This window comes from Hypanus sabinus, chromosome 9 (genome assembly GCF_030144855.1).
Source record: "Hypanus sabinus isolate sHypSab1 chromosome 9, sHypSab1.hap1, whole genome shotgun sequence".
Lineage (NCBI taxonomy): Eukaryota > Metazoa > Chordata > Chondrichthyes > Myliobatiformes > Dasyatidae > Hypanus > Hypanus sabinus.
Genome location: NC_082714.1, coordinates 16,661,990 through 16,671,436, shown reverse-complemented (window position 1 = coordinate 16,671,436; position 9,447 = coordinate 16,661,990). Strand labels below are relative to the sequence as shown.

The 9,447-nt window shown below is 37.3% G+C and overlaps 1 protein-coding gene across 6 annotated transcripts in view; it reads right to left on the bottom strand.

The window, feature by feature from the left end:
• Positions 1–1,304: 1,304 nt before the first annotated feature.
• axin1 (axin 1) overlaps positions 1,305–9,447 on the bottom strand; it is a 156,740-nt gene continuing 148,597 nt past the window's right edge. For 4 of the 6 annotated variants that reach the window (XM_059979112.1, XM_059979113.1, XM_059979115.1 and 1 more), the window contains 2 exons: positions 5,497–5,664; positions 1,305–3,994 (listed from right to left, as the gene is read on the bottom strand). In XM_059979112.1, coding sequence (XP_059835095.1) covers positions 3,868–3,994; positions 5,497–5,664 — 295 coding nt within the window. In that variant the 3' untranslated portion in view covers positions 1,305–3,867. Of the gene's footprint in view, positions 3,995–5,496; positions 5,665–9,447 lie in introns of those variants that run through there. The other 2 variants (XM_059979117.1, XM_059979116.1) reach the window with 2 other exon arrangements.

Sequence of the window (9,447 nt, the reverse complement as noted above, 5' to 3'; positions counted from 1 at the left end):
GAAACATCCTCTCTATGTTCACTCTATCTAGGCCTTTCAATATTTGAGATATCAAAGGTATCCCTGCTCATTCTTCTAAACGCCAGTGAGAACAGACCCAGAGCCATCAAATGCTCATTCATTCCCAGGATCAATCTTTGAACCTAGGTTAAATCAGTTTGAATTTTAAATTACAGCATTGTGCACTATAACTGCATTGCATCTTATTCAAAAACTATAGTCATTGAAAGCATATAATAGTAAAAATCAATAAACTGCTCTTTAAACAACAATCCATTGGAGGAATTCAGTGAGTCAAACAGCATCTGCCTTCATGCAGGGTTTCAATCACAAACATTGACAATGTTTTCTCTTCTCATCACCACACTGCTCAACTTGCTGAATTCCTCCAGTAAATAGCTTGTTGCTCCAGATTCCAGCATCTGCAGTCTCGTGTCTCAACTGCTCTTCAGTTTTCTTGCCAAAATAAGCTCCTATAATATACATGATCATTTGGTGCCAATTTAATCATTTTAGCAAAATATATAGAGAGTTAAATCCTTCTTCATCTTTAGACAGCAGTTTCTGACCTGCCACTCTGCTTTCAAGCCCAGTAGTAGAGCACAAATGTATTTTAGCTGTGAGACCAGTGCACTTAGCATCCAGCCCCTCAAATTTACCCCAGTGATTGTTGGTTTGGTAAAGGGGTTAAGAATACTACATTCTGTGTTTACATTTTCTAGTTGGCTGTTGCTAATAAATAGTCAAAACAGCATCTACCTTTTAATAGCACCCATGCATCCTGCTTTATGCTAGTTCATTGCCGTTTTCACACTTGCATGCTAAAATATTCACGAGTACAATTCTTCCTATAATTTCTTTATTGCAATAAATAACCTCTTTCAAGTAGTAAGTGAAGGAGCGATATACAAATGTTATGTTCAACAGGCAATATGGTCAAAGTGAATGAAATCTATGACGTGTTTTGGGAAGAATTTTAAGAGGAACTCTATATTAGGCCACATAAATGATTTATCAGTTACAACCTTCTCATAGAAATGCCAGCATTTATTATCCATCCCTAATTGCTATCATAATGGACACACTTATAGATCCCACATTAGATCTCAGTGAACTAGATGCATTTTTACACCAATCTCACTGCTTTACTATCACCGCTAGTGATACAAATGTTATTATTTCAGAATCATTTAATTTCCCAGCTACCATGATCATTGGTCCAAGGTTTTTAATTGCTAGCCCATGTTCAGAAAAACAGAGTATGACCAACAAAGTTCCAATCAGATATAGAAAGTACACAGAAGTCACTTGATTTTCTTTTCTTTATTGTCCAAGTACCTTTTAAAAGATAATTGTACAAGTCAGCACACTGAAAGATGACTGAAACCAGGTAACTAAATCTTCTGACGTGCTGCTACTTGAAGACATCTTTAGAAAATGTACATATTTACAATGGAAACCCTTAGAAAAAAGGGAAATGCAAAACCCGTGAATGCAGGGCCACTTAAAAATCCCGCTGGACACCAAATGCAGGAGGAGAAAACTGTACTGCAAATCCCTGGATGAGGAGACCTGTTCCTCAGTCATTGGGGGTGGGGGGGGTGGGGGTCACATAGCGTCAGACAGGTAACAGCATTGAATATAAAAGGCACTCTGTGATGTATTTTTATTTACACAATACCTTTCAGAAACAAGTATGTTGTTTTAGGCTGTTCCTTAGACTTACTGGATTCTTAATCAAACTTGTATCTAATTATCATTTCTGTGTAACAGATTGAAACACCCCTCATTAGTTTTAAACCCAGTTTCTAAAAATTTTGACAGCCAAATGGCAGTAAATTAAATTGTGAGAGGAACAATGCCATCAGAATGGAGAGTGGATGGGGTAATGGCATAACAATTTGGTTACATCTATAAATATGCATGTGGGTGAAAGCCCAACTTCCAGTATGAAGTTTCAAAATCAAAATTCATGCCCTTTTGAACAGAGTAGAAACAGGGATACCTTCCTCCGGGTGTTCTGTCATACATCAGCCAACACAGAATGAGGCTTAACAGGTGAAAAGATGATTTTTCTCTGGCAATTCATTCTTTGTTTCCAAATTAAAATCATATTAACAGTAACTTTTACTGTACAGGCCTTTGCTTTGTTCAGGAGACAGTATGTCTCAGGAACTGAATTTCATTAACAATTAAAAAGGTAGCATTACTACACAATTAAAATTTGGTACCAATGGATTTTACAATAATGTTTAATTAGGGGGAACAAAGTGTTTGTCAAAGTACCAAACATTGGAAATTAAGAACTATTATTAAGCATCAAGAATTAACAGTTTGGCTTATTTTTCTTTTTGCTCTTAAGAGCAATATCTTAAAAATTTCACAGAGGGAAGTCCAAGTCCTTTACTAGGCAAGCAATAGTCCAGATGAATAGAATGCATGATATTTTACACATGTTTGTTGCTAGTTTAATGACTCTCAATTCCAGACATTTGCAACTTATTAAACTGTTCGATTGCATATACCACGAAAAAATTAAATACAATGTCTTTTTAAAAAAAAACAGCATGACATTTTTGAAACTGACTAGATAATTTGAACAGATCACTTACTAATGTGGCCAACTTCATCATAAACACCCATGTCAGTACAGCAACAGAGCCAGCAGAGACAGTGCACATTGCAAGTTGTGGACTTAAAGTGTTAAAAAATATGCATGGTAATTTGAAGATAGATTACATGATGATAGAAAATTGAGGGCTAAGTAAGACAAATGGGTTATATTGATCTTAGAGTAGATTAAAAGTTTGGCACAATTTCGTGGGCTGAAAGGCATATATTGTGCTATAATGTTCTATGATGTTGACTGCCCTGGTGTATTACCAGCTTCATGTTGGAAATGAAGCTAGTATGATTTTTCAAATGCAAAGCATTACAACCAATTTAACCAGTGCTGGAGTTAGCAAATAAAATCAACACCCATGCTCTTCCAAATCATGCTCTAGCCTACTTAATAAATCAAATCTAATTCATTTAAGCTATTTGTAGTGGGTACTTAAAGACAAATTTGTTAGGATTTAGTTCCTCCTCTTGCCAAAACTGCAACTGCACAGAAACTAACAAGCACCAAAGTCATACATGCCAGGTGCCGACAATATGTTAGTAAGGGATGGGAAGTGGGAGACTGATATCAGTCAATTACTTCCGAGCATACACATTTTGATTGGGTCTTATGAAATAGTAGAACTTTCTCCCCCTGTGAAAAAGGCCTATACAGTAGTGTTTGCAAAGGTAATGTATAAACTTTTTTGATGACCATTGCCCTGACAAGCCAGAAGTGATAATCATCCATTCAGTAAGTAGAGAAACACCTATCAATGGTTTGAAATGTGGACAAAATAGCTATTAATACATGGCTGTACACATTTGGTGAGCTCAAGTACCTGTATGTATGTTTTAAAATAACATAAGAGCACTGTTACATTAAAAATGCTATTTTCCTCAGATTACATTATATCAAAAATATGCAGCTTTAGTAAACAGTTTCATATTACAATTTCTAATACAATTTTACAATGCTACATTACACTTAGTGTTTGAAATATACTGATAAAGAGAAGATAATGCTGCAAACATTCCCCATACAAAGGACTGCACTGGCAGACCTTGGTGATGAAAGCACCATTTTTTTTTCTGCTGTAACGAGCAGTTGTAAAATATCCCTGTGGAGAGCTGGAAGCCTTAATATGTCAGGTTGATGCATTTTCCACAGTTAACCACTGTGACCCCCAGTAATGCATTTTTAAACACTCTAAGCAGCTGAAACTTCTCTTGTACCATTAGAAACTCTTCATGGCTGAATTGCATTTAGTCAATTTTTTCTACTTTTCCAATAATTTTCTCCTCAAAAATTGGCAGAATTGCTTCCTCATCACGAACCTCTTCAAACACAACCCCACAGTCAAATTCATCACTCACTTTCTTGAAATAATACCTGCAGAGCAAAAGAAAAAGATCAAACACCACAATTAGGAAATTTTAAGAAAATATTCTCAGACTGGAATTAAGCAGATTAGGAAAGTAAAGGTCGATTCTGCTTTTTCTTGTTAATTTTTCTTCCTCTAATCATGCTCTTTCCTGCATTAGACTATGTACAGAAAGCAATCTAACTCTTAAGATTACATGACTGAAACAAATCAAGCATTCTATGGAGATGACAGGAGGCCATCTGCTTGTTAAAATTCTGCAGAGATGAATGACTTTTGACTAAATTCAGCCCAATTAAACAACAGCAGTGGTGTTAGCATGACTCAAGTGAACCCCAGTTTGGTTTATCCTCCCTATTGCAGGAGATATTATATATTCTGCTAGTGGTACAGTGCTGCTAACTATGCTAATGAGAATAATTTTACTTTTAAAAATACAGCATGGTAATAGGCCTTTCTGGCCCAACTAGCACATGCCAGCCAATTAAACCCATGTGACCAATTGCCCTACAAACCTGTATGTCTTTGGAATGTGAGAGGAAACCGGAATGCCCAGAGAAAACCCACACGATTACAAGGAGAACATACAAGCTCCTTACAGAGAGCAGCGGGAATGGAACCCAGATCACTGGCTTTGTAATAGCTTTACGCTAAATGCTGCATTACCATGCTGCCCCTATTCATATCAGCTACATCACACACTTTTGATGTCTAGGTTCGCTAAGAACACACAAAAAATTTACAGATTGATTATTCCTTATTTGGTTATAGAATAAGTTGCCACAACATCAGATAGTTAGGCACAGATGGATTAAGAACAAAATATCCAGTTCATTATCTGCAAACTTGAGTTATTCCTGTTGAATTCAATCTGCAGATAAACTCAGATTTGCAGATAAAGAACTGGATATTTAGTTCTTAATCCATCTGTGCCTAACTATCTGATGTTGTGGTAACTTATTTTATAACCAAATAAGGAATAATCAATCTTTTGATTTTATTAATGCATTTAATGAGGGCAAAGACACCAACGAACAAAAAGTGCAAATCAATGTTCTTATAAACTTGTGTCTGGTTCTTCATCTTAGGGTACAGACTCCTTAATTTTCCTTAAAGTTGTTAAGATACAAATTGAAAAGTTTCAAAACACCAGTTACATGAAGTTGAAACACAATAAATCAGTTTAGAGTTCCTTGGCTGGATGAACAGTAATCTTGGGTCATGCTATGGTTTTGGAAGCATAGCAATAAATAGCAGTAATGGTGTCATTTAAATCAAATGCCCAAAACATATGGCTGACATCACTTAGGCAAAGATCTTTAATCTGCAAATCTAGGCAGATACACATTTTCTCCAGGGATTTTCAAATCACATTGTTGCAGCTTTTAATTTTTTGACATAAAGGTAATTCTTCTTCCATAACTGTTCATTTCTCCCCATACACAAATGAAAATGTTAAGTCATCAATTTACCTTCAATGCAACAGAAATCTCAGATCTGGAATGCATACCTGTAATTCCCTTTCTTAGTCAACAGCTCCTTAAACTGCCCTAATGTTACCACGCGTCCTTTAACAGATGTCCTGTATGGAATTGGTTCCCCACAGAAGTAGTAGGCTACTACAATGTTATCACCAGTCTGCGACACACCATTTGCTGACTTCTTCTGTGGTTTATGCCTTTAAGTAGAAAGAGATCATAGTAAGATTCATTTTACTCTTTCACATTATTAATAATTGGTAAAGCATCTACAGAAACAAGACTGAGTTTAAAGGGGTCACCATATTTTTGGTTATTGACTGAAGAACTCAAATAGAACATTGCATAAATGACAAAATCCAAAAGATGTTAATAACATTTATTGAATTCTCAATGCCTCAAATTTAATTTGTTTTGGATTCAAACTGGTGGTTATTTAACCCCAAGTACAAATTGATTTACTGGCAGACAATTGTAGTAAAATCATTTCCCACTGTAAACTGTAAACCAAAAGTACCAGACTTTTTCAGTTGAGACACCAAATATTGACAATGAAAACTTAAGTTTCTCATTAATGACAAAGGACCTGCTCCACTTTACTTTTATACAATACTAATGATTGGATCTCCAGAAAAACTTACCTTCCCAGAACTAGTGTCCAAAATATATGCTCTGGGCTATAACACTAAACAAAAATTCTCCAGCACTGATCATTCTAAGGCTACTCGCAAGTACTTAAAAGAGATACATCAGCAAAACTACCACAGCACATTGAATCTTGCATAGCCAAAATAAAGTACCTAATGTTAATCAGTACTGTTTACCAGCCTTTCATTCAATATTCATAAAAATCTGATCCATTGCATTCCATTGTAGCTTTTCCAAACATCTATGTTTACCTCGCATCATATCTCTAAATACAAGAAGTTGATCCTAAAAAGAACAAATAAAAATAGAAGCAAAAGTAAAAACAACACACACAAAATGCTGGTGGAACACAGCAGGCCAGGCAGCATCTATAAGGAGAAGCACTGTCGATGTTTTGGGCCGAGACCCTTGGTCAGGACTAACTGAAAGGAGAGATAGTAAGAGATTTGAGGAGGGGGAAATGTGAAATGATAGGAGAAGACCGGAGGGGGTGGGATGAAGCTAAGAGCTGGAAAGGTGATTGGCGAAAGTGATACAGAACTGGAGAAGGGAAAGGATTATGGGACGGGAGGACTCGGGAGAAAGAAAGGGGGAGGGGGAAAGCACCAGAGGGAGATGGAGAACAGGCAGAGTGATGGGCAGAGAGAGAGAGAAAAAAAACAAACAACTAAATATGTCAGGGATGAGGTAAGAAGGGGAGGAGGGGCATTAATGGAAGTTAGAGAAGTCAATGTTCATGCCATCAGGTTGGAGGCTACCCAGCTGGTATATAAGGTGTTGTTCCTCCAACCTGAGTTTGGATTCATTTTGACAGTGTTCCACCAGCATTTTGTGTGTGTTGTTTGATTTTCCAGCATTTGCAGATTTCCTCGCAGAAGCAAAAGTAGGTCATTCAATAATATTAAGACAGATCTTTAATCTGAGTTTCACTTTACCTCATACACCCCGAAATCTAAAAATCTAACTTCAAGGCCTCCCAAATCTTTGGATGAAAAAATTTCTTACCTTTGCCTGTACTAAATAGCTGACTTACTTTGAAACTGTGCATGCCAGTTTCAATCAACGGAACAAGGAGATGCATCTTCCACATCTACCCTATTAAATGCATTAAGAATTTGAACATTTTACTGTGACCCCTTTCATTCTTCTAAACTCTAAGTACAAAGGACCTGTTTACTTAATCACTTCTCATATGAAGTGAAACAAACTGAAGAACCTATTCTCCATGCCTTCAGGAACATATGTCCTTCCTTAACCTTTGATCTGTACACAATATTCCAGAAGAGATTTCACCAAAGCCATACGTAACTGCAGAGTACAAGACATCTCCATTCTTGTACTTACAGTGGCATGCAAAATTTTGGGCACCCCTGGTCAAAATTTCTGTTACTGTGATTAGCTAAGCGAGTAAGATGACCTGATTTCAAAAAGGCATAAAGTTAAAGATGACACATTTCTTTAATATTTTAAGCAAAATTACTTTGTTATTTCCATCTTTTACAGCTTCAAAATAACAAAAAAGGAAAAGGGCCCAAAACAAAAGTTAGGGCACCCTGCATGGTCAGTACTTAGTAAAACCCCCTTTGGCAAGTATCACAGCCTGTAAACACTTTCTGTAAACAGCTAAAAGTCTTTCAATGCTTGTTTGGGGGATTTTTGCCCATTCTTCCTTGCAAAAGGCTTCTAGTTCTATGAGATTCTTGGGCCATCTTGCATGCACTGCTCTTTTGAGGTCCATCCACAGATTTTCGCTGATGTATAGGTTGGAGGACAGTGAGGGCCATGGCAAAACCTTCAGCTTCCGCCTCTTGAGGTTGTAGTCCATTGTGGATTTTGAGGTGTGTTTACGATCATTATCCTGTTGCAGAAGCCATCGTCTTTTCACCTTCAGCTGCTTTTTTTTTATATATACAGACAGTGTGATGTTTGCTTCCAGGATTTGCTGGTATTTAATTGAATTCATTCTTCCCTCTACCACTGAAATGTTCCCCGTGCCACTGGCTGCAACACAAGCCCAAAGCATGATCGATCCACCCTCGTGCTTAACAGTTGGAGAGGTGTTCTTTTCCTGAAATTCTGCACCCTTTTTTCTCCAAACATACCTTTGCTTATTGCAGCCAAAAGGTTCTATTTTAACTTCATCAGTCCACAGGACTTGTTTCCAAAATGCATCAGGCTTGTTTAGATGTTCCTTTGCAAACTTCTGACACTGAATTTTGTGGTGAGGGCAGAGGAAAGGTTTTCTTCTGATGACTCTTCCATAAAGGTGATATTTGTGCAGGTGTCGCTGCACAGTAGAACAGTGCACCACCACTCCAGAGTCTGCTAAATCTTCCTGAAGGTCTTTTGCAGTCAAATGGGGGGGGGGGGGAGAACTTGATTTGCCTTTCTAGCAATCCTACCAGCAGTTCTCTCAGAAAGTTTTCTTGGTCTTCCAGACCTCAACTTGACCTCCACCATTCCTGTTAACTGCCATTTCTTAATTACATTACGAACTGAGGAAACGGCTACCTTAAAATGCTTTACTATCTTCTTATAGCCTTCTCCTGCTTTGTGGGCATCATTTATTTTAATTTTCAGAGTGCTCGGCAGTTGCTTAGAGGAGCCCATGGCTGCTGATTGTTGGGACAAAGTTTGAGGAGTCAGGGTATTTATAAAGCTTTGAAATTTGCATCACCTGGCCTTTCCTAACAATGACTGTGAACAAGCCATAGCCCTAACAAGCTAATTAAGGTCTGAGACCTTGGTAAAAGTTATCTGAGAGCTCAAATCTCTTGGGGTGCCCAAACGTTTGCATGGCGCTCCTGTTCTTTTTTCCCCCACTCTAAAATTGTACAAAACAAAAATAATACACTAATCTTGCTTAAAATGTTGAAAAGAATGTTTCATCTTTAACTTTATGACTCTTGGAGTTTGGACTTTATGACTCATCTTCTAATCACTTAACTATTCACAGTAACATAAATTTTGACCAGGGGTGCCCAAACTTTTGCATGCCACTGTATACCTGCTTGTATTGCACTTTTCATCTTCCTGAATACTTGATGAACTAGCACATTTACCTAGGGATGTACAAGGATACCCTGGTTCCCACAAACACCAACATCTTTCAATCTCTCATCGAATAAGATACTTAAGTTTTCTTTTTCTACATTTTTTTCTTCAGGTGTTCCAAACTTTCCTTGTTATTAACTATCTGGCATGTCTTTGACTATGCTTTTATCCCACTGTAGATTAACTGCATTTTTCTTACAGCTCATGCTGCCATGGAGCTTTATAATCAGAGAATGTTATATTTGAATGCCCTTCATCCAAATCACTGAAATAGACTGAAC